Consider the following 26,125-nt stretch of genomic DNA (forward strand, 5'->3'; position numbering starts at 1 on the left):
CATCGTCTGGATTTTATTTTTCTCCTCATATTTCAGGGAGAATAAATTAATGTGCGAGTTCTGCGTTGATGCTAATCGTCCGTATGTTGGGGATTTAACCACACTGCAGAGGAACGACATGAACTGGCATCAAATCAATGGAGGCTTCCACCGGCGGTGCCAGGCTGATAAAGTCATTATGGACGGTTTAAGAGTGAGTGGTTATGTGGATGTGCTTACGCGCCCGTGTGTGTGTGTGTGTGTGCGTGCATTTGTATGTATTTGTGTGACTGTGAGCGCAGGCAATCATAAAAGTGCTGAACCTGAGAATCTGTGGCCTGTGATCTGAGCGGCGTCTTGATAAGGCCGGCGCCGCTTCCGCCTGCTGAGGCAGCGCTTCGCGCACGGCGCCCATAAAAATGCTAAAATTTCACGGCTAACCGTCTGACGTTGCACATTAACTTCACACCCACTTGTTTTTTTCTTTACATTTCCTCATATTTAACTTCTTGTTGCGCTTCACAACATTTGGAGGGAGAATTCCCAGAGCCCGACACACACAGACACACACACAGACACACACACACACACACACACACACACACTGTCTGCTCTGAAATCCTCTCAACATGGAAACAATCGATACACTTTGAACTTTCCGTTGGCATAAATGATTAATTGAAGAATCAAGCAGCCTCATAAGAAGTGTTTGGAAGTGGTGCTGGGGTGGGTGTGTGTGTGTGTGTGTGTTTGTCTCCAGCCTTGGACCGTGATAACAGCGCTGGCGCAGGAATGAGCTCATCCGATTGGATGCTAATGAAAGGGAAGCGTCGCAGCGAGCCTGGCACTGCGCTGCGGCCGGGAGCGTTTGATCGCCGGGTGCGTTTGATAGCGGGGCGGGTAACGTGACGTCTGACACGGCAGGACGTCTCGCAGCGGGTCAATTAGTTTACCCAGTCCCTGGATTCACAAGACGTCAGCTGATTGAGGATGATAATTAATACGGGAGCGGGACATGAGGAGGAACATTCTGACTGTAATGTTTTTAGTTTGCTCGAGCGGATCTTTCTGGCTTCGTCCCGCAGGCTTGTTAGGTTAATTGGTGACTCTGATCTGCCTGTAGGGGAGCAGTTGTGTGTCTCTCCATCCCTCACCATGAATAAAACGGGTGTAAAAAAATAGATGGTGCAATGAAAAATTATCTAATTTTTAAAGTTTTAAGATCTTTTTTTCCTCCATGACCAACAAAAGTTGATTTTTTTTTTGGGCTGTGAAAAAACAAGAAGCAGTGGTCTTCTTGTAGTGAAGTTTTAAAAAAAACACATCTGAGCTTCGTTTAAATCGGTAATTATCTAAAATTATTCATAAGTCCGACAAAACAGACTTCAACGGCAGTTCTGTGATGTTCTGCTGGTAAATCTGCTGAAGTTGGTCCGCTATCCGACTCACCGCAGCTCGCTTCAACGTGCAATACAAGCCTGCTCCACCAGGTGGTGCAGTGAGTCACGTCAGACAGCAGGAGAGGTGATAAAAACGAGGTCATTACAAAAAAACAGCAGCATCTCCCAGTGGTTCATCATGAGTGTTTCAGTCTGTGTGGAATTTCCTTAACAAAAACCACATGGATAACATGCAAACTCCACATGTTATGATCAAAAAGTTAAATCATCTTCTTGTGCTTTAACAGCATTCACAGTCGACACACACGCGCACACTCACACTCACTCCAAAGCCGTTCAGACTGAAAACAAGCGTCCAGTGGGGATTACTGATATTTATAGCTCAAGCCTCTGTGACTGTAAGGAAACTGACTCATTCCCTGATGAATGCACGATTGATGAAGGCAGCATTATCTCCCCTCGTCCATCCTGTACGCCTGGAGCGCAGACGAACCGTGACCTCTGACCCCCGCCCCCCCGATCTACAGAGAGCCTGCGGCAACGCTCGAGGGGCTTCGAGGCAGAGAAACAAAAATAAACGATTCATTTTGAAGGAGCTGTTTGCGCCCCGACTGTACTCTCACTCACATATACGTCTGTGTGAGAGGTCACAGGTCACACCACACCACACAGATCAGTGTTTGACGAGGGAATTTGAATCTTTTGGGCGGTGCACCAGCAGATTGGCCGCAGGTAAAACTCATACTTCATTATCTTTCCCGTGTCTTCAGTTCTTGCCTAATCAGTGCAGCCGAGCCGGATGGTTTAACAAGCAAACACTCGCTGGGGATTCAATTAGTTCGATCCGTGTTTGTGTGTGTTTTTTTAAACTGCTGCCAAGGGTCATCCTCCCATCTCCGCACACATATTTAAAAGAGAAACATGAAGCTTCGTTATCTTTGGACTGTGGCTGCAGTTTTTCAAAGTTGCGCGGATCCAAGAAATCCATCAACAAACACGCAGGACAGGGGTGTCAAACATGAGGCTTATGGAGCAAAACCGGCCCACAAGTGGCCCCGATTCCGGCCGTCCAAACAAGAGGTCTTCCCGGTGGGGAGCAGCAGCGCTCACTGTCACGCCGAGCCACGATCGCTAATGCAGAGCTGCAGGCTGCTTTCATTACATTTGATTAATCTGGATGATTAATTACATTTGTACAGCTTACAGAGATCCTTGTCAGGGATCCCAGCGGTTAAGGAGATTATTCACATGCACTGCCAAAGAGAGACATTCTTATGCATCACATGGAAACATGATGAAAGTCAAGTTCGGCTGATATTTTTCTGAAAACCCCACTGAAGATTTAACGAGGCCGCATGGCGCTGCACGGCGCGCTCACAGCCTGACATTCTGTACGGCTAATTTAAAACAGTAGTAAACAGTTGCTTCAAACTGAATCGATAATAATGTAATAGGAGTGGAAGAGGATTCTCTGTGAGGTCTTGCTTCAGTTTATTCAATCGATGACTGAGGGTATCATCTCCTGGGTTAAAATGAATCATGCGGAGATGAATATTTTGAGGTTTTATGTCATAAAGAAAAAAATTGTGGTGCAAACTACAGTGAAATATCCAAAAAAAAAACTGTTGCATTCTGCAAGTTTTTGCAACCTCGCCCTGACAGCACAGTTTAACAGCTATGGCTTGTCGATTTGGCCGGGTTGGAGCCTCTTGCGGGCCTTTTTTGGTCCACATGCCTCATGTTTGAAACCCCTGACATAGAGCCTCATGCTGGTAACATTAAACACGTCGTGTTGCTGTTCTGTGAATAACATCCATAAAGAGCAGAGCTAATTTCCCAGGTCTTCTTTCCAGAGCGCAGACTCCGCCCGAGGCGGTCTGCGGCGATGAGGCTTCAGGAACTCCGCAGCGTTGTCTCTGCACGCACGTGTCTGTCAGCGGCGGCCGATTAAAATCACATGGTATTTAAACATGAAAACAGCCACCTGTGCCGCCCACCTGAACGCCCAACTCCTGATAAAACACACCATATTTCACACCTCGATCACATCTTTTGTGATCTGTATCTGTTTGATTAAAGCGCTGCTCTGAGACAGACGTGAAACATATTTCCGACTCTGGCGCCCGCCTCCCCTCCCCGCATGCTGTTTGATTTGGATAAATGATTCCTCTGAAACAAACATCAGACTGAATCACAGTAAACTGAGGAGGAGGAGGAAAGTGTCGGCGATTAATAAGCGAGAGGAGATGAGGCACTTCTGCTCTGAGCGAGCGCGTTTAGTTCCGCGGCTGTGGGTGGCGGCGCTGGATCAGGGCTGGAGGGGCGAACTGTCGGTTCCTCGTGATTAATGGAGCCGCTGCCCACCCTCCTGGCTGACACGGCGGCCGACTCGCGATTACGACACACCGGGGCAAGACAGACGCTTTCAAGTCTGGCCTCAGCAGAGCCGTTTCATTTCATTTGTTTGTTGATTGTTTTGCTTAAAGAAATGATTTAATTGATGGATGCTTTGTGAAATCTAAACGGATGAGGAGAAACGTGAATAATCCGCTCGTGTCCCCCATCTAATATACAGAGACATCAAACGTATGTTCGCAGAAATCAAGAACGCTGCAGATTTATTCGGAAACGATGTCGCTTTGCTGCAGATGAAAAGTAAAGATCTACCTGGGAATCGGAGCGGAGCTGTTCAGCTGAAGCTACAGACAGAGGAAGATCCTCCAAGCACATTTATGAATGAATTGAAAGGAGAAAAGTTTTGGATCGCTGGATGGCTGTGGACCCAGCACAGAAATCTGAAGTCACTCCTCACATTCGATGGAAAACTTTCATGCAATGAAAATATTCATCCGCTGATCAGCTAAAGATGCAAAAAATGGTTCACTGCAAGCCGTCACGCTACAACAACAGGTTAGTTTATAAAAAGGGCCATTTCAGACAATTACAAAGCAACTTCCTGTGCTTTATAAACCCATCTACAGACAGTAAAATACTGTAATTGCTTGCTATTTGAAATCTTTAATTAGTGTAATAAATCTGCTCAAAGTACTATAAACATGAGGTTCATACAACATTTCCCCGCAGTGCATGAACTCATGGTGAAGTCAGCGGAGAGAGTGATGGCGGGCCGGAGCGGCCGCCTGTAGCCAGCGAGCTTTACGAGCGGCGCTCGACATGTTGAAATACTCGGAGCGGGACGGGCGGTTTTTGTTCTGAAAGGCCAGGCTGTTCTCACACGCTGGGAGCTCGGCGGCCATTCACTGTACGACAAACACTGCAGACACCGGCGGGCCACCGGTCAAAAGCCACTTTTCCAGCGTTTTAATCACCGTGACATGAGCACATGCTCGCCGCGCCGACGGTAAACATCGGCCGGGGGGATTACGCAACGTGAAAGTCAGTGTGTACACACTCGGTGAAACCCCAGCGGTAAACACTGGAAACAAATATTTCAAACACGAGGAAATATGCTGGTTTGGCTATTAAACGGAGCTTTATGAGGAGAGAAATCAGCAGATCACAGACCGCGCGGGCACGTCGGCGGAGGTCGTCTGGAGGTCAGGCCGGCTTAGAACACTGTGCTTTTTATTCTCTGCTCTATTTCCCTCATCCCTCCTGCTCCCCCACCTATTATCTGCCCTTCTTAAATAATCTCTACACAACTTTTTCTTTTTCCGTAAATGTTCTGCCCACGACTAAAGACTCTCCTGAAGCCTGTTTTGTTGGAGCCGGTCTGTGGAGGAGCTCTCAAACGAACCGTGAACTCCAGATTGCAGCCGCCGTAACGTAAATGGTTCACGCAAATCTGCATCACACCCGAAAAACTGAACCGATACAAGCCAAATATTCCAGAGTCATCAGTGAAAACATCACTGGTTATCTTTGAGAGAGTGAATGTGTTCACATACTGTTCTGAATTGGGTTGAAATCCCAGCAGTACCTGGGAGTGCATTCTGTCTCTCGCCCTCCCCTCCCCTCACCCCTCGGTCCGGCCGGCCCCTCGGGGTTGGAAATGAAGCAGCTTCGTCCCGCTGAGACACAGACCTAATCGATGTTCAGACATTCTGACTTGGAGAAAAGTTCCACTCCTTGAAAAAACTCAAATTTCCCTGGAACTGCTCAGCTTCAGTCCAGATTTCATTTAATGGTTTCCACTGCTGGAAACTGAACCTTTTTTTTTTTTTGAAACTGCAGTTCCAGCAACGAGACTTCAAATTGTTGTGAAGCACTCAGTTAATCCCTTCAGGAGTTGAGAGAGCAGACAGATTTCCTGGAAGTGGCTTCTGTCACACCTTTCTCTTTCCCCTGCAGCTCAGAAAGCTTCTCGCCGTTCACACGCCGACGCCTGCGAGTCAAAACGGGAATCCGTCTTTAAGAGATTCTTAGAGTCTTTAAGGATGAAGTAGAAGTTATAGAGAAAATAAACTGAAGCAAAGGCTGAAAGGTGATTTTATTGAACTTATTGAATGAAAAGCGGGACGGAGTGAGACGTGTGCAGGCCTCATCTCATTGAGTCGGAGCGGCTTGGAATTCGTCGTGATCACTTCACACTTGCGTGCCGTTACTTGTGTCTGTGTGACTAATCGCCCGGTGGTGGGAAACTCTGGAAACTTGTTTTCTTTTCATAATACATCTTAACTTTGTTTGTTCTTTTCCCACAGTCATTGCACTTCTCACTGAAACCAGTCTGATCACAAAATCTTTTCTTTTTTTTTTTTTTCCCCCCAAAGACATTTCCCATGCAACCCTGAGCAAAAGCTCAAGTAAACTTCAAATAAATTCACAAAAAAGCAATTATTACAAGACATTGTGGTTGGATATGCCAGATTTAGTGTAGGAGTTGTTTTTATAACTTTTTTCAAGGAATCTGGCTCACTTCATGTTAGAGAGACTGAAAAGAATCTTGCTGAGAATAAAGCTACAACTAAAGCGGCTTTATTGAAAATCTTCTGGGCTCTTTGTCGAGTAGCTACAAATGCCTGATGACAAAAAGGAAAAACTTGGTAAATTAAACTTTAAAAGGTTTTCTTTACTCTCTAAAACTGCTAGCGGTACAAATAAAATTCCCACAACACGTCTTTAAAGTCTTGAAGTGAGACGCACGGGTTTTGCACCACCAGATCTCGAACCGGGGACCCAGTTCCTATCACGTGACGGGGCTAACCACTATCCCACCGTGTAACCTGGGCTTCTTTCTTTAGGGTCGCGTAACTCCAGCCGGGATGAAGCACATTTACATGAATGAGTCATTAAGGTGGATGCTACCTGCGGCGCGGCACCTGCGCCCAGCGGCCGTATATCAGTCTGAGAGCAGCGCGGGCTGCTGGAAAAAAAAAAAAAAAAAAAAAAAAAAGCCTGCTGTTTATGGCCGTGTGGCTGGGCTGGAATTACACACCACTATGTTGGTCTGGACTGCTTTGCCACTTCTTAAGAGGTCCCGGGGCGGTTCTGCTGAGTGCCTGTGCCGCCGGAGCTCGGATTACTGGAGGCACTAAAACCCGCTGGAAACGCCGCCGCCGCCGCCGTACTCCTCACACCGTTTGCTTTCTCTATCAGCCCTGACGCACCGAGAAGGCTCCGGACGGCCTTTCATCGGCTCGGGTCAGGCGTCCTGTTTTCATCGTGCACGGCGCTGCCAGCTGGCTCTCGGTGCCCCGGGGGCCATTTAGCCGTCACATCCCTGCTATCGAGGCCGGCTTCCTCTCATTTGTCTCGTGCGCGCTGCCGTGTTTTTCCAGCGATCGGCGCTGGACGTGGCGAAAACGTCGCGGCCCGCCCGCTCGCTTGTCTCCGTGTCTGTTTGTGCAATCGGTCTGGCTGCTGGCTGAATGTGTCTTATCAGATTTTGGGGGGATGAAGATAAAAGCTGACCCTGCTGCCCGGCCCAGCGGACCGCGGTCTGCTGGAGATGCGGCCCGCTGCTAATAGCAGGACTGGGATTTCCTCGCTCAGCCAGGCCACAGATACATTTAAAAAAAAAAAAAAAATGATACCACAAAAGCTGGATTTGGTGTCTGTTTCAGGATATTGTGTTCGGACACGGCGTGTCCAGATGCTCAAACCCCAAACCGGGGTGATTTTCACTCGGGCAAGAAGCAGCAGCTGGAGGCTGCCTCTCTTTTGGATGCAGACCAAGTCCACTCCTGTCTTGGTATGCTCCCCCGGCCACCGTGACCTGGGCCGAGGCCGAGGCCCGTCAGGGAGCCCAAACAGACCCGAGCGGGAGGGAAACGCATTCCGCTTTAAGAGACACGAGCAGAGGCCTCCATCCCCGGTCACTTCCACTTCATAAATGCTCCCAGTAACGACCTGCTGTGATCACCTGTAACGCTGGAGCTGCTCCACACGTCTCCGCTTCGGCTCATTAACTCGTTTGCCTACATACACAGCCAAGCATGTTTTATCTGGAAGCTCCTCCAGGCTAATGAAGCGCCATCGATTCAGGCACGAGCTGCACCGAGCTGATTGAATTCGCTTTAAGTGACTTCCTCCTGGCAGCAAACTGCTCCCGCTTCCTGGTCCTCCAGCGCACGCCGTCTCCCTGATCCCTGTGGCTGCGGAGCAAATCCTGACATGGATCGACGCCCCCCCCCCCCCCCTCTCACAGCGGGACGCCCCCAGTTCCTCACAAAGACGGGAACCTGCCTGATACTGAGGAAGAAGCTGAGAGACTTTAAAATAATGCTTCCCCATGGTGGAGAAGCTTCCTGATGAAAGACGCTTCCACACTGCGCCCGTGTGGCCGGCGCCCTGTACTGAACGCTCGCCGATCGGCTGCCGAAGCATCTGGAAGTTATTTTCTGCATTTTAAGAGTAAGCTGGGAGTCACCCCGCGAGTAAATCTGATTTTTACAAGATCAGCTCATTTATTTTTGAGTCTCAAACAAAAGATTTAGCTTTTATGTGGAAGTTTTTCATTACCATCCCTCCGTCTTCTGTACCGTTTATGAAACTGGAGGTTGCGGGGGAGTTCAGGCGGATCCCAGCTGACTGAGGCCCAAACGGATTGTTTTTGATTTGGAAAAGTTTCACGTCTACAGGATGCAGCGGTCTCACGCAGCTGTCTTTCCAGTGACTCTGACCATCACTGCCATTTGAATTGAAACCCAAAACAACAAAAGTTTACAACCTAAACAGGTCACCAATCACTCAGATAAACTCATGCATGCAGAGGAAGAACATGCAAACTCCACTTGAAGGGGTAACATTTCTAACAACTCGTTTTCTAGACTGTTTTTGCACATTTAGGTTTCATGTGTTCGTAAAAACGCATCCCTTCCAGCATCACGTCAGGTACGATCAGAACCGAAAGCTTGACGATCTGCAGAGTCGAGCAAACTAAAAACTATCGGGTTGCACAAACAGCAAGTCATGACCCAAATACACACGACAGTTGCAGATATCATAGAGGGCCATAAGGAGGAGATTTCCACGACTTGGCGCTTCGTCTTGACAGGTATGTTAAAACTAAGCCAAAGTAGTTCAGTAAACCAATTAAACTGAACTTGTGAGCAGAGGGAGAAAAGTTGCTCCGATTCCACAGCTACTAATTCATGTGACTTCTTGGTTACATAAAAGTCAAACAAATTACAGAATGAGGAAGGCCCATTTGTCAAAGTCTGTCGGTAACGGTCGCGGACAGGCGAATGGAAACATACACTTCAGCGATATTGCTCGCAGCTTTAACAGCCTCTGGTGGCAATTACACAGATTAGCGGCGTAATTGGCCGGCGGTTTGCTGTGAGGACGTTTCCCAGGCCCAGTGGGTGTAACCGCTCCCCACCTCCGTGTGTCGCCCGCCGCCATGTACCGGGCTGACTCAGCAGACCACACAGACTTCTGGGAAAACGGCGACGTCGCGGGCCGAAGGAGGCAGGACGTCACGTCCCGATTGCATCATTTCCCAACAGGACGGCGTCCTCCGGCACCAGCTATTCTGCTTTCCTTCAAACACGCAACGATACAATTACTCTGTCCCTGAATTAGAGACGTGTTTACATGGATTTTAGAGCCCAAAGCCAGGCAGATTGATTTATGAGCGCAATGCATGATCCTGCGTTTTGTTCGGCAGAGATGATAAAGCTTCTGGACACGAAGCTGACAGTCTGCAGAACCGCAGAGTGACTGATCATTTTAACAACCAACAAGCGTCTGAAGGATAAAGATGATGGATCAGTGGCATGATTACTGAGGGGAGGAGTCTCTAATGATATACTGTCAGTCTGAAGTAAAACAAAAAAAATTTAAACATGCACCTTCACGTTTGAAAGAAAATAACTGCATCTGTGCCTTCTCCTTTTCCAGGGATTTACTGACTCAGTCCGCATCTTTTTCACTTCCATCTATTTACCAGTAGGTGGCAGCATCGCTGAGTCTATATTTCACTGCAGAGGTTCAAGTTCATGGCAGAGCAGGAGGGAGAGAGGGTGTGATGACAAGATGAAGAAAAAGGGAGAGAAACTAAAAAATAACAGCGTGAAACGAAGTAAACAAAGTACGAAAAGAACAGAAGCGGAGGCGGACCGGTGTGATGAATCTATCCGCTCGTCCAGCCACACGGTGCCGACATGCCGAGGAGGGCACGGATATCTGAGGTTACAGGTCCGGGGGGGGGGGGGGGGGGGTCTGAGGGGGGGTCGGGGGGCAGTTGGTGTTTGGAAGGCAGACAGGGGCAGGCAGGGGCAGAGCCGGGAGGGTGAAGCATGCCTCCGGGGCGCAGACGGGCGGAGCGGGCCGTGATCCCAACACCTGTTTGTCTGCGCGTCTAATCCGGGTCAGAACGGCCTGATCTCCTGCTCCGGAGGAAAAAAAGAGGAAAAACGCGCCCGGCGCTGAGCCGGCCGCTCTGCGTGCTCCTGCTCCACCGGGCGATCTGACAGGTGAGGAAGCGGAGCAGCGGAGGACACGCCGCTGAGCCCGACAGGCATCAGAGGCTCCATTACAAAGAAGCGTCGCCCACTGGCGGCCGGCATGAGAACTGCAGCATTTTCAAAACCTCAGCGAGGAAACGTGGAACTTCTCCGAAACGTCTGAACTCAAAATGTGTGAACGAAAGCCTCAAACACACACACACACACACACACTGACTTCAAATCAAGGCATCAAACACACAAATCATCCACAGACAAACCACATATGGAGTGAAGGGTGTTGAGTGAGGAAGGTCAAAGGTTAGATTCTCCCCTGCTGCACACCCACCCGTCGTGAACACACACAGAACATTCACTGCAGGCCATATAGACACACACGCAGGCAGAACCGGCCCCCCGACACACACCGACCGGGACATTTGAGCTCATTCTGCGGACGGAGAGATAATGAGTCAGCTGGAGCCGCCGCCACCCGACACCAGAATAACATACGGGATTATCTGCTGCCGTGTTGTTGCAAAAACCGCCGTTCGGGTCGAGGAGCGCCGGAGAGCGACTGTACCGCGGGCAGGAAGGAGAAGATCAGAGGTCAGGAGGCCGCTATCCAAACGAAGTGGGGCAGATGGTAGCATTGACAAACACATGGACGGAATGGCTTTCCTGGCAGAAATCCCAGCCAGAACTTCCATGTTTGTCATGAGCAGGCTCATCTGTCAGTCAGCCGCGGAGTCGGAGACCGTGCACGTCGTCCGTGCACGTCCCCCGTCGTAAGTCAGAGTCTGGAGGATGAAGTGGAGACGGGCTGGAGCTGGAAGATGTTTGGATCGCAGCTAAATCAGTTCGTCTTCTGTATTTATCGCTCTTTCCTTCCTCCCGTCCAGGTTTTTTTGGAAACTCCTCTCTGCACAGAGTGAACCCTGGGTAGACTTCAGTAAATGAGCATTATTATCGAATTCATCTTCTTTGCTACATTTTCTAATCCCTTCTAAAAGGATCATGTCAGGAGGTTGAAGCATTAAAAAAAAAGTTACGATCTTGAACTATTTCGACTGGATGTTTGCTTTAACAGTGGCCTTGAAATCACCTCTGAAAATGTCACATAAACTCCGGGAACAGTTCAATCAGGACACTAAAGTGTAGCCAGAGTCCCGACGAGAAGCAGCAGAGCTGCCGAATCGTTATATCGGCCTCTGTTTACTTACTGAATATATTCTGAAGTGCTGCTGGCAGTTTATAAATCACTCAATAAACACGGGGCCAAAACACATTTCTGATTTCCTTGAAAAAACAGAAAAAAAAAGGCGAACTCGGTGTGGGAATATTCAGGCCTATTCAAACAAGTTGGAGTCGTTTTCGGCGTCTTGGCCACCGCTGAAATCAAGTAATTCAGGATTTCTCGACGGTTTTCCTTGGTGGTAAAGTTACAAGCTGGATTCACTCCTCTGGTCTCGTCTCTTCATGTCTTTTCATTGAATCTTGACAGGAAAGTCTGGATTCTTCCAGTTTTGCTTGATTTTTATCTGTTCGGAAATGCTGAAGCTTCCATTTCCTTCGTCCTTCGCCTCAACTTTTGTTTCCCCGAGTCAAAACTGAAGCTGCGTTAATTCAAATGACAAGCATGAGGAGCTCCTGCCGCCTGTCAAAAGATGGGAAATGTCAAAATGTTTGTTTTAAATAAGGTTCAGCATCAGGTCAGAACCTTTAATAAACTCTAAAAATTATAATGGTTTTACAGTTATTGATACATGTCGGACAAAAAGTTGCGTTTCAGTGGCTCCGAGCGGCCAAGACGCGGCGGACGTTCTCTGTCTTCACATGAAAAAAGCTGTGGTTTCAACGGGGCTTCGGCCTGCAGCGTCCGCTGGCCTCCTCGCTGCGTGTGACGAGTTTGTTTCTTGACGTCTGCGCTGCTAAACGGAGCCGGGCTCTCCGGCGCTCGCAGGCCAAGTCCTCGCCCGGGAGCCGGGGCCAATCTGAACCAGGTCCAGCTCGCGTTTGGCTATTCCAGCCATCATCGCTCATTCCCCGGGACCCGACTCTAAACAAGACGCCCATTCTCCCAAACGTCAAAACGTGCACAGACGCAGGTCTGTGCACGGCCGAGCTGCAGGCTGAGTGGATTAGAAAGAAAAGCTTTTCTGGGGGGAACTGATCATGAACACATCATCCAAAGTGCTTCCCTGATGCCAACTTTTATCTATACATGCTTTAATTGGTTAGCTGGTGAGGAATGTGTGTGTGTGCATGCGTGTGTGTGTGTGGATGTATGAAAATAGGGCGGGACTTTCCCCTTCATTCTGCAGCTCTTCCGTGCAGAGGCCGCATTCCCGGCACCGCTCAGGGGGCTCCGGCGAGCGAGCGAGCCACGACACCAAACCCACCCGGAATTCTAGGAACGTTTTCCCTGTGGTTTCAGGTTACCACACACACACACACACACATATACACACACGCGCACACACAACGGCCTTCACAGTAGTGTACTGTACTTTTGTTGTTTGTACAGAGCTGGTTTTGTTAGCTTTCCCTCTCTCCTCCCGTGCGTGTCGTTCATTTTCGTTTCAAACTCGCATACCTTTCCACTGGGCTGGACAACAACTTGGACGGCGGTTCAAAACTCAGCGGCTGGACTCAAACCAGACGCCTCGTCCGCGGTTCGCACTCCGATGGTAAATACCGCACAGTGAAAACTTAATCTCAACGTCCCCTAAAAGGGTACGGGGGCCCCCGAACGGCCAAACGCACCCTTCAGATAAACACCGCACCATAAAACACGCAGTTCGATTTCAGACTTTAAGTCACCCCGGTGAGGCCTGCAGAGAATAACAACTTCCCTAAATATAGTGACGAAAAGAGAGGTTTGGCTGTGTGAATCAGAGGCGACCACACTGCTCTGTGTGTGTGTGTGTGTGTGTGTGTGTGAGATGGCCTGGTGGATATAATCCCGGAGCCACGCCGTCCTGCGCTGCGTGTCGGGATCAAAGCCGGGGGTCCGCCGGTGGCTTTCCTCCGCCTTCGAGCGGCGCTGAAATGTAAACTGAACTGGAGGAGTGAGAAAGTGTGTCGCCGATATGATAAGAGGCAAAGATGAAGATTTGTCATGAGCCGCATTAGCTGTGAACACATGTTCAGGCAAAACGTAGCAGATGTGCTCCGACTGGGGAAAGGATCTCGATGAAAACTGAAAGGGGGGCAAGACTTTCCTGCACTTTCATGAGGAAAACAAAATGGAGTATAAAAACAATATTCTACATGTGACTTGAATATTTTAAAGATGACCGTCATAGATGGATAAAGTAAACGATATTGACTTGTTTGGGTTTAATGTCAGGAAAACGATCCAGCAGCTCAAGATGAAGAATCGACATCATCTGATCTTTACAGTTTATCACCATCAATTTATTTCCTGATGACAGATGGATTTTCCTCTTCTCTCCTCCAGCAAAACACACCGTGTGTGAGTGTGTCCAGGTTGTATCCTTCACTTCTCCCCCAGAGCAAACTAAGAATGGCTCCAGAAAGCTGCTGACTGTAACTTGGATAAATCTGGTGTGAAACACAGGAGCACAAGAATAAGCAGCAAAATTGTGCCAAACAGTTTTTAGTCCAGAGGCCGCATGCGGCAACATTTCCTCTCGGGTGGAGTGGATCGGCAAAATAGCACCATAAAGAGGCTTTAGCATCAAACTTTAACGTTTTTCTCTGTTGTGGTACAGAGTGTAAGAAAAATATCAAATTAGAAATAAAAATGGAAACTCATAATTAAAAATGACTACAATCTTCATATAAAAAATACAATGAAAGCTTCAGCTGCAAAATACAGTGAGATATCCCAAAAACTGTTGCATTCAGTATGTTTTCCCTAACATCCCCCAGACTGCACGGCTTTGAGGCTGGTGGTTTGCCATCTTTTATTGCAGCATCACGGATATCTCAGCTCAGGTCTCAGCGTTGCTTGCTACTCTTAAGAAATTTGTTTAAATAAAAAAAAAATCAGTGTTTTCTTTCATTCGTCCAATTTGCTCGGTGGTTTGGCCGGACGGGAGCCTCTGGAGGAACCGGTTTTGGCTCGCAGGCCTTATGTTTGACACCCTGCTTTAGCGGTCTGCAGTTGCTTCTCTTCAGGGAGCGACGTGGCGCCTACCGTCCCGGACTTTTCCCCCCGCAGCTCGATTCTCTGAGAATCACGGAAATGAAGCCGATCATCAGGTTACAGGTCCAGACAATCAAACCATTACGAGACGAATATTCAGCATGACGGGTTTCACAAAGCGTCACCGGCGAGCCTCCCGGGACATTTTCACGACACGAGATGAAACGTGACTGAAGGGCTCGGTCCGGGAGGATGCGCGTTGAGTGTTGTTTCCGCAGACGGCGGTACGAGGGAGTGGTGCGTGTCAGACTGAGCAGGGATGCTGGAGAGGTAAAGCACATCCCTCGCCAACACACGCAGAGGACAGTGATGTAGAGGCGGCGCTGGCCGGCGCCCAGACACGCCAGCAGCAGGAACTTCAAACGGCGCTCATAGAGGCAATTAAAGCACAGACACGGAGCCGCAGCTTCCTGCCGCCGCTGACCTACATCCCTCCTTTCTCCCTCGTCTGTCCATGAGATCTTCCCTCCTTCGAGCCATTGTTTTCCATTCGCGCTTCCTCTCCCTCCCCTCCTGCTATGAGTTTGATGCCTTGCCAATGGGCAGACGCAGGGGTTAGTGAGTGCACCGTGTCCATCGCTCCCAGTCGGAGCCGCTCCAGTGAAACATGCCAGTCTATTGTGGCGTTTTAATGATATTAGCTGAACACACAGCGGCGGCCCGACGCTCAGCGCGAGGGAGAGGCTGTAAAACGGCAAACTTTCCATAAAAACTGATCATAATAAGAGTGGGGAAAAAAAGGGGTTTTGGGAGGGAATTTCACAAACATACACTGTGCACAAAGCACATCATAAAACACAGACTTGAAGAGGCTGCAACACATAAACACTCTTCACTGTGAGGCATGTTAAGTCCCATATTGGCAAATCTTCCTCCTGCAGGGCCGACGCCGCTTCATCTGCTGACATACAATCTACACAGAGAGGCTTTTAACGCCGCCGCTCCCGCTTCTGAGAAATTCCATAAATCTAGATGAACAATCCAGGCGTTTCTGCACAGAGAGTAAATAACTCAGGAAGTGAAATACGGCCGCTGTTGTTCTCACTGAGACGCAGACTCCGAAGACAGAGGAGTCAAAGCGGCGTGGAGCGGGTCAGGCCGGGGGCCCGGGCCGCAGCCCGGGGGTTATGGGAAAGGGACGGGTCACTGAATGGAGACGAGAGGTGGAAGCGAGCGGGGGACGGAGGGAACGCCATGCAAGAGACGTCTAACAGCAGAGGGGGCGGTGCAGGTGAAAGGAAAGAGTGTGTTCTTACTTTTTCACCTAAAAAAAAACAAAAACCAGAAGATGAGAAAGTGAGTGTCAAAACGTGACGCTGTGTGAACGAGGCCACATCAGCGTCTGTCTTCACAGGAACTGCAACTTGACTGAAACACTGAGGATGATAAGGGATCAATACATCTAAAACCTACAGAAAGTGTTCAAATGTGAGATGTTCCGATGACGACATCCCGTCTGCTGCGCCTGGACTTCCTTCTCTCTTCTCTCCTGCACAGAAGACTCAGCGGACGTCCAAACGGCGCAGGGCCTCAGGAATGTATCTGCAGCCGTCAGCGGACAGTAATTAATTTATTGTCTCCTCCGCTAGACTTTCATTATCCAGTCCGCTTGCATTTTCCAGACTAAACCCCGCCGACCCAGGAGAGCGCCGGGGAAGCAGAGCGGAGAGCGGCGGGTCGGAGCGTCGCCCCGGTTCTCACTGCATTACCGGAATCGCTTCCAGATGTCAAGACGATAAACAAACGGATTGTCATAACCTGATAAAAATGCGAGGCATTCGGGAGCACTCGCTCTGCGGACCTTCTCCTGGGTTAATCCCAAAACTTCAGGATCATCCCGTAAGTATGACGATGAGTTATTGGCTGTGCGTCTCTTCTCGGAGAACACACACACACACACACACACACACACTGCAACACACACCCAGAGTCCGGTCTGGACAAACCGGCGTCACATTCTGCGGAGAAGCTGAAGACAGGTCCAGTATTTATCGGGCTGTGGTGCTGCTGAGACCGAGCAGCGGTCCAGGACGTTCCCGGCCTCCGGTCCAGCGTCAGGCGGGACGCAGCTTCCCACGATCCCCGGCTGCACGGAGCCGCGCAGCAGATGGACGGACGAGGGGATGAAGTGATGGAGTCATCTCGCACGCCAGCGTTTCCCCAAAAATCTCACTTTCTTACCCATATGCGATACATATCAGAGTTTTTATGAGCGCAGATCTGAATTTTTCAAGGAACGATCACAAACACTTTCACGTGTGATGAATATCTGCTGTTTCGTTCAGCTTCACCTTCTCCTGACTCTCCCGTGCGCCTTCTCACCGTCACTCGGTCAGAACTTTCTTGGCTTTAACTGCACAAGTTTGAAATCGACATGTGAAGCATGTCTTCTGTTTCAGGTCCATAAACTCTCAGCGCCGGAGTCTGATGGCATTTAAATTATAATGCGAACAAGCATGAGGAAGAAAAACCGGCCTCAGCAGAAAGTGGAAATTGAACATCAGGACCTGCAGTGTGAACACGGCCTCTGCTTCTTTTCCACTCCACTGAACAGAAATTCTGCCGCCGCTCGGAGCATGTAAATGAGCTCAGTACCGGCGAATCCCTGCGCATTTTCAGGAAGAGACCGTCTCAACCATCCAGAGCCTGGACAAACCCGACCAGAGACAGATTCAGATGTCTTGAAACACGTTGAAGTAGCGTTCGGAAACACACCCGTGGACTGGAATGTTCATAGCGCACCATCGTTCAGTGTTTCAGTCGTTTCCGTGGAAACAGACAATGTTTTCAAATCCTTTCTGTGAAACTTTCCTCAAACGAAAAAGCAAAAATGATTCGTTTCAACTTGAAACGTTGCGTAAACGAGACCTAAAGCGTAAATGACTGCATAAAAAATTTAATTTCACTCCTCTGGTTCCCTGAAAAGAACAAACACATCCACCCCTCCATCGAGACTGACCGTTAAGAGTGAACTCACAATTTGAAGCTTGTTTTGTGGATTTCAGCCAAATGAAATGCAATCCTGTTGCTGTTTCATACGGAGTGCAAAATACAACCGAGATGCAAAAAACACATTGTTGTTTATTAGACACGAGTGTGTTGTGGAAAAATTGACATACTACACATATTTCAGTATTATAAGTATATAATTAAACATGGTATTTTTTAGTCCATATTTTCATATAATACTCAACTGTAACGATAAATATGAAAACTGTACTGTTGTCATGCTATAACTGTCATTAAGTGTACATCAGTGTGTATGTTGCTTGGTCTTTTCCCATCAATGTATCATTGTCAGATTAAAAACTGACAGATGGATCACAAATGAACACTTCACAGATCAACTAGCTGGGGTTTAAAGCACTATTAGCATTTATTAAGCTTTTTCTTCCCAGAAATGTAGTTCATTTAAGACTAGGCGTCGATCTGCTATCGTCTTCTGAGCTCTTTAATAAGACCATCTAACTGCTGCTCTGCAGTAAACAGGCTAATAAAAGTGTTTCTCCTGCAGCGGCGTTTCAAAAACGCACAAAATGTGTGCGTGTGAAACGCTGTGTCAAGAGGCAAAAAGTGCTTGAAATCCAGGGAAAACATGCAAACTCCAGAGAAGCGGATGAGAGCGATCCACTAAAGCGGTGAAGACAGACGAGTCGGTCGCCGGAGCCACAGCAGCGATACAGCGACCGACTGCCTGCGCGCTGAATGAAGTGGCAACGCCGGTCGGCCGTATCTTTCCGGAAGAGACGGCGTAAAGTATTCGCATGTGCTGGAAATGTGCTGAGATGTTTGAACGCGTGCCAACAGTGAGTGCAACTGCTCGCCTCGCCCCCCCCCCTCCGCCTGCCCCGCTGTCATCAGATGCTGAATAAAGAAGGGAGGGGAATTTCAAGCCCAAATGCCTCGGACTGGCTTTGAAGTATCAGAACACACAAGTGTGCCCATGTGTGCATGTGTGTGTGTGTGTGTGCGTTCTCACATGTGGATGTGTGTCTTCTTGCAAGAACACTTTTTGACTGAGCGAACCCGCCAGCTGTTAACGTGCATATAGATCCCATGAGACAGAGTGTGTGTGTGTGTGTGTGTGTGTGTGTGGTTTCATCACAAAACCACCAACAGCGCCCCCTCGCAGCCTGGCATGAGAACTACGTTGTTCTCATTGGAAACAGACATCGTTTTCAAAACGTTGTCGTGTGAAGGCGAAACGTCCTAAATGTCGAGTACACTCTCGTTTGGCCCCTTGGTTCTTGCGTCTGCCTCCTCTTCCCTCGTATCTCCCGGTGTTTTCATCGGGCTTTCCCAGGCCCGGCCTGCCCGGTCGGTGGCAGAACCGCCGGCAGCCATGTCCAAGTCTTTCCCATGCAGCCTCATAGGAGGGTCTTTGTTCCCCCTCCAGGCTTTGGGGGTCCCCACGGCAGGGCTGCGCCCCACTCCTCTGACTCCACAATGGGTCTTTATGCTGCCAACCCCCCCCACACACCACCACCCGCACCGGCCCTCCACCATGCTCCCCTCATCAGGGGCACATCGAGGCACGAGGGGCATCACGGCACCGGACCGGCGGACCCCCCCCCCCCCCGCCTTCATGCCCCGCTCTCTCCTCCTCCCCCGGTAAAACACGCCAGCAGAGTCAGATGCAGCGAAAGAGGCCCGTCTGAAGAGTTTGTGACTGGTGCCAAGTGTCTCAGCGGGGTCCTGCTTTCTTATTCAAACCAGGAACACTTGACACCACAAGCGAAGGCCCGGCGCTCACCAGGGAGTGTGTGATAACACACTCTCACAAGCCATTAGCACTGTAGGACGACACACTTCAGGTAACAAGATGAAGCCAGGGGGCACAAAAGAAGAGGAGAGGAGAAAAGAAGATGTGGAAAGATGCTTCGATTCTTTATAAATCTTTGAAGAAGTGTGTCACTGCCAACTGAAATAATAACAAAATGTTCTGAATCCCAGATATCTGGACTCATGTCCTCACGTACGGCACGACTGGTCCAAGAGCTGAGTGATCGGACAATCGCAGGGGGAAGGCATCCCGGAAACTTGTTTTTCTCTGCCTAAGCTAACACTGGCGGTGCCAAGAGGCCGAGGCTGCCAGCCGAAGGCCACCGCCGCACAGCGTGACCCCGCGACCCCATCGTCCCGAAGCTTCCAGAGCGTCGGAGACACGCATACAGCAGAGGGAATCATTTTACTGAGGCTCAGTAATCTGCGTCATCTCCCTGACAATCGGCACATAACCAACCACACACACACACACACTCGGTCTCGAAAAGACGAGCCCAAAACCAAAAGCAGGAAGAGGGCTTCCAAGGCCGTGCCTATAAATCAGAGCTAAATAAAACCTCATAAATACTGGAAGGAAAGCAGAGTGGAGAGATTCTGTGAATGAGTCCAGGACAATGCAGAGGAATCCATGCAGCCGCTCCTTCTGTCTGCATCCACTCAGGGCGGCGATGGATTTAATGATTTCCTCATTTCCACAGTGATTAACAGCAGCCAGATGTACAGACTAATATTATCTCATAAGAGCCAACGCGGGATAAAAACCGGAGTTTTAGCTTTTCTTTCCCAAATATTTCAATGTTCAAAAACAGAATCAATATATTTTGATACAACAACTACCAGCAACACACAAACAAGCAGCAGCGCCGAGGCTGTTTTTTTACCTCTCCACCACGCCGTCTCCGCTCCAACACGTGGCGTCGTCCACCACGTTCTCCCCTTCGCACAGCATCTCCGGCAGGGCCGCGAAGAAGGCCTTGTAGCGCTGCAGATACATCAAGAACTCCCTGGAAAAAAGAAAGGCGCAGGTTTATGGAGGCATGTCGCATCCTTCACATCCAACAAACACGTTAGAAAAGAGACGACTGAGGAACGACTGTACGATTCAGACTTCTCAGTGTGGTCAGAGGACACGCTCTGGAACAAAATACCGACTAACAGCAAACACGAAGTGTATTCTTCTTCCCAATCGGTGCATGTAATGAACACACACGATGATACTGAAGATGAACGGCTTCAAAATGTGACCACTTCGCTGCGTCAGCACATTCTCCTGCGCTCCGCTGTGCGGTGAAGAACCGGCCTCATCAGATCCGCTCACACATGTTATCAATACGGACGCCGTCGTCGCGAATCAGTGGCTGATCGGGAGCGCGTCGCCGGCGATGTGCTGAGGCAGGCGGTGAAATCACGCCTCAGAAGTGCAAAAAAAACTAACTGCATGTCTTTCATTTCGGCAGAAACGCTGCCGTGTGAACCCGAGCTAGTGACGGGACAGTGTCAGCTATCAAATGTGAGCAAACTGTGAGAGGAAGTGAGACGGATGAGTCCCCTGGGTGCATGCTTACCTAGAGAGCGTTCTCAGACTATGTTTATTGTTCTTGGAGGGTTTCAGGGGGAATGAGCTGGGAAATGGTGAGGTGGAGTCCAGGGGAGGTTGGTGCAAGCAGGGAGGATGCAGGAAGGTGAGACGGGGATCGAGAGAGAAAGACAGCAGAAAAACAAAAAGGGAGGACATGACAGGACACGAGGGGCGGGGGAGGGGGGGGAGGGAGGGAGAGAAGACAGTCAATTGACCCTGGAAGAGAGTGATTAATCATGCACATGCAGAGACCGGTCACATCCCAGATGAATCGATGCCCCTCGCTTCACCCCACACCAAATCCAACACTGAAACACATCATGGCATGTGACACACACACACATTAGCACAGACCAGCAAACATCACGTGGAAAGGCTTCAATATTCATTCACAGCTCAGTTTATCTGTTCTTCCCTCATTAAAACATGAATGTTGCTCTGGTCTGGAGGTGCCAAACACGTTTCGGTTCATGGAGAGAACAATTTCACCTGGAGTGGGTAAAACAGAGCCATGAAAATGTTTTTTTTTTTTTTTTTAACAAAAATTACAGTTACTCCAGAATATAACAAATTCTAATGGTGAAAAACAGCGAAATGTCCTAAAAATTGATTTGAACTCTTAAGAAATTTGTATTTTAAGAAAAATCAATGTTTTCTTTGAGACTTCTTCAGTCTCATGGTTTGGCCGGATTGGAGCCGCTCGCGGGCCGGTTTTGGCCCACGGGCCTCATGTTTGACACCTCTGCTCCAGTCTCATATTTGTCAGAGCTCCGTGCCCGGCGGCCTCTGAAGTGGTCGGCGCTGGCAGCGGGGCGGCGCTGGACTGCGCGGCCATGAATGGCGGCGGCGGTGCCAGGCCGGAGCTGTCAGCTCGCCTGGCTTCACCTCACTGATTCACGGTCTGGGACCGGGGCGGGCGGGCGGGCGGGCGGGCAAAACTGTGTGTGTTTCTGTCTGTGCTGCTATTTAAGCCGGGACCGGCTGGTGCGCAGGGCTGGTGGCGCGGCCGTCTGGATAAACAGGAAACCGTCGGTCCGTCAGGATTAATCTTCCCGCCGCTGCCCCTCGTCTCTGCCAGCTGCTGTGGGCCCAGGACGCAGCCAGGTGGAGGGCACGGCCGGCAGCGCCAGCCGCTGCTTTTACGGTGTGAGGATGTGTGTGTTTTTATACAAGCAATCATTACAAAGAAGGTGCGAAGCGACGGCAGAGAACGCCGAGACTCAAGGTTTTACCTCCTCAAGTGAGCCAGCTGCCCCAGCCACTGCTCCGGGAGGGCTCGGGAGGGGGCGGCAGATGGCAGCGGAGAGGCGGAGGTCACGGTGGGGGTCGCGACCTCCGCACTCGTCGGCTGCGTGCCTGTAGGTTCTTTGGTGGAAAGGCCACACACTTTGTCCACCTGTGAGAGAGAGGGGAGCAAACAGACACCTGTTAAGCCGAGAATGCTTATTAAAAAAAAAGAAACAGTCGTGGGTGGGGCGGCCGCCGGGGTGACCTCCAAACCAAACAACCCACACGAGACGCAGCGGTCGCGAGCAGATTCATTGCCGGAGCGCGAACCCCCGCCGTCAGATTGATGGCGTCTCCGCTCCAGATGAAGAACGCCTACATCTGTGTTGAGTGATTAGCGAGTGGAGAGAGGTGAGCAGAATTATGGAGCGGGACAACGTGGGAAACGGGCGATGAGAGAAAGCGGTGCGATGAGTGAGTTACGGCCGGTAAATGGAGAACATTCCACTACCTCATGGAGGTGAGCGCACGTGTGCACGGCCGGCAAGCATCTCTGGAGGGCCGTTAAAGCCGGCAGCGGAGAGGAGGAGGGAGCCGGGTCAAGAGAAGGAAGGGGCGTGTGCTTCAAACCGAGAGGCAAAATCGATGACATCTCATTGGCTTAAAAGCCTCCGGGCGGCGTTATTAAGTGGCGTTCAATTAGCCAGAGAGACGGAGTGTAATGGCTCCGGCGTGGAGCCTCGGGGATGAGTCACTCTGTGGCGTGGGGCCGTCCAATGAGACAGCAGCATCACTTCCTTCCCTTCAGACTCAGAAGTGGAAGATTTACAGTTAGAAGAAGTGCTAATTATTCTGCTCGTCTTCATTCTAGGAAATTAATGGAATTCCAGCATTTAGTGAATCACACTGGAACGTTTTACCAGAGCAAATAAACAATAACGACGTCTCTCGGACGAAGAATTTCCTTTTATTATCTACTTTACAGCTTCGATTCCATCTTTAAATCCATCCACTCATCCGTCTTCTAGACCCGCTGGACCCGATCCCAGCTGGGACTGTTGACTACAGGGCAAAGTAACACACACACAAACACACACATTCACAATTTAGGGGCAATTTAAGGTCTGGATGCTGCTGCAGGGGAACTGGCTTCAAATCACAATGATCACCTGACCTCAGCCAGGTCTTATTGTACGTTCTTATCTACGGAGGATTACACTTTGTAGTGGATTGGAGATTGCACATTACAGTTTTCAAGCTTCTTTTTTAAAATTTGCTGCACTCTTTTTCTTTATTTTCTTATTTTTATTCTCCTTTGGGCGAAGTCTACTCCATAGGAGGAGAGGCGAGACTAAATTCAAATTCTACGGTGTCTTATATGTACATCAGAACTGACAAAGCTCCATTCGACCCAACGTGCAGGGTCTGGCAGCCCGGTGCAGACCTGCAGAGCCGCTCCCAGCGTCAATAAAAGTGAAACTATCTGAATAAAAAGTAAGTAGTTCTCCTCCTGCGAAAGTGGTGGGCAGACACGTCTGAAGCCTCTCAGCACAAACAAACACATAAACTTCATCTGGAAGGAGCATGTATGATTAAACCGTTGCTCGGAGGGCTGGGTCCACATGCTGGGAAGACGCTGGATTAGTCTGGAACTCGCTGGAAAAAAAAAAATGTGTTAACACTTACAAAGTGTCTAAAAATACACTTTCCCTGCAGGGTGAGGCAGGCGGATCACTCATCTTCTGTGCCGTGTAAATGGAGGGTTTTACTGAACAGATAGTTGCTTCTCAGCGATGGGACTCACTGGAATCAGAGCTCGCTTCCTAACCAACCGCCCCTCGGTGTTTTTGCTGCAGTGTTTTTGCTCTGCGAGCTTCTACCGGCCTTAAATCGTCTCTCCGGGCAGACGCTGGGCACGCGGAAGGTTGTTTTACTGCATTAACCTTAACTCCCTCCAGACCCATAAAACACGCTCACATGTGGGCAGAGCGACGTGCAGCCACGCATGCACACGGACCCCCGGTCCACATGCGTCGTCGCACTGTGGCGGTGAGAGACGACGGAGCGCAGCAACTGCTCGGTCCACGTAACACCGTCAACGCAAAATGCCACATGCACCTTCTGCATGTGCCGCCATGCTTCTGCAGACAGACCATGTGCAGAGTGAACGCACATCACGCATCACGGCAGCAATGCATGGAGGAAAAATGAAAGCTCCAGAAAACCTCCAAACAGCCGCCTGACAGAGAACGTCAGGAGCTCCAGGGAGAAGAGGAAAGGAGGATGAAGCTCAGACAGAGGGTGGAGGATGAGGAGGAGATCCTTCTCACTGGAAGAACCTCCTCGATGAGGAGATCAGGCTAGAGGTGGTCAACAGGGTCTTAGAGGAGACAAAGCTTTTGGAGGGCGGTTAGCAAAAAAAAAAAAAAAAAGAATCAACAGAGAGAAGGCGGCGGCGGCCAGGAAAGAAGTGGAAGAAGACCAAGATGCAATGTGCATGAAACATTAAAACTAACAAAAAGTTGAACAAAGACACTTTGATTTGATTCAATTATAAGACACGATACAAAAAATGTTTTGGAAAAATAAGTTAAATAAAAATGAAATGAATTAATCATATATATTCATGCCAATATCCTCCAAATGCAATGTGTGAATGTGGAAAAACTTTTCTTTTTTTTTTAGAAAAAAAAACAAATTACAATATGAATATTTAAATTCATGTGACAGACACTGTGGGAGCGACTCACACGCCTCGTCTGTATTTAGCCAAAAACATTCCTGAGATTCATAGCACATATTTGTGACAACATAAAGCCACATGACGTCATGTCCAGACTGCAGCACTTGGGAGGTCTGCTGCGGCGTGCACGAGGATGCGTTCGTGCGTGCGTGCGTGTCCATCTGCTCTGCTGAGCGGAGACCCCACAGCATTCTGCATCTGTACAGGTTTTAACGCTGAACTGATGCTGAGGTCGGGGTTCTAGTCAGGGTGAGGCGTAAACTGATGGTTCAGGTTCGGGAGAAGGAATGCATTACAGCATGGAGACAGAGTCCCGTGCGTGTGTGTGGTGTTTTACCGACGTGGTTCCCTAAATCTGTCAGCGCAGTGACATTATGCGGACTCGTCTGATATATAGAGACACAAACCGAGTCCCTGTGATGTTCAGGGATATTATTTTGAGGCGACGACGTGTTTCAAGGTCAGACGAAGGTCGATGCTGGGATAAGTTGAGCTTAGTTAAGGAGCGTTTTGTGGAAAATACATTACGTCAATGTCAGCAAAAAGACGAATATGTGCACGTGGTCGAGCACAGCCAGATATCAAACCGTCTGCATCTCCACAAATCTCATGACTTCATTACCGTTATCTAAACGATTCAATTCAAATCACAGAATACAGAACTCTCATCACAGGCAGGTTCAGGACTTCTGTCCACCGGCGGGGAATCCTGAATGACTTTTCTAAAGTTAAGTGATGGTATTGGTAAGCACACGGCGATCCAGTCCCCGGTTTGAGTCCAGGGGAAACGGTGTCAGGAGGGACAGTGAAGTATTAAGCCCTTCGCCGTTTCTCACCTGCCTTCATGTGACGCTTTGCTATTCTTCCCGACAAAAGAAAATGTAAACAGTGTAAAATATGGACATGAAGAGGAGGTCACTCGCAGTTCTGTTTGCATTTCTCTGTTATTTTTACAGCCAAGCCACAGTGAACCGGTTCAAAAGCTCCTTTAAAGAGGCCTTATAAAAGGAAGAGCGGAGAGCCGGACATTCAAAACAAAGAAACAACACAAAATCATTCCGATGCCCAAGAAAACACACAACCATGTAAACAGATCACAAAGTCACTTGAGGGAAAATAAACCGTGTCCTCTGGAGGAGCCTCCTGAGAAATAGAGACATGCTGTTCTTATAGGCCGGATCTTACGACCACACGATCCTGACGGCCAATCAGATGACAGGCTGAGAAACGACATGTGGTAAAACACGCTCATAAATCAATTATCTCCTGACCTGATGATGGCGTGAGAATGGAAATCCCATTTGGGCTCAGCATGACTGCTTGCTTGTGTGTGTGTGTGTGTCCGTGTGTGTGTGTGAGACCACCTGTTTGTCCTTGTTATACCTTCAC

At 49.3% G+C, this 26,125-nt stretch overlaps 1 protein-coding gene across 2 annotated transcripts in view; it reads right to left on the reverse strand.

Annotated features, from left to right (window-relative positions):
- The window catches only part of LOC115405098 (glypican-5-like), an 88,446-nt gene that overhangs the window by 31,624 nt on the left and 30,697 nt on the right, over positions 1-26,125 (reverse strand). Inside the window, exons 4-6 of one of the 2 annotated variants that reach the window (XM_030114556.1) lie at positions 21,999-22,162; positions 20,753-20,809; positions 20,069-20,191 (exon numbers count right to left, since the gene is read on the reverse strand). In XM_030114556.1, coding sequence (XP_029970416.1) covers positions 20,069-20,191; positions 20,753-20,809; positions 21,999-22,162 — 344 coding nt within the window. The remainder of the gene's footprint in view (positions 1-20,068; positions 20,192-20,752; positions 20,810-21,998; positions 22,163-26,125) is intronic. The other variant, XM_030114557.1, reaches the window with a different exon arrangement.

Source organism: Salarias fasciatus, chromosome 18 (genome assembly GCF_902148845.1).
Source record: "Salarias fasciatus chromosome 18, fSalaFa1.1, whole genome shotgun sequence".
Classification (NCBI taxonomy): Eukaryota; Metazoa; Chordata; class Actinopteri; order Blenniiformes; family Blenniidae; genus Salarias; species Salarias fasciatus.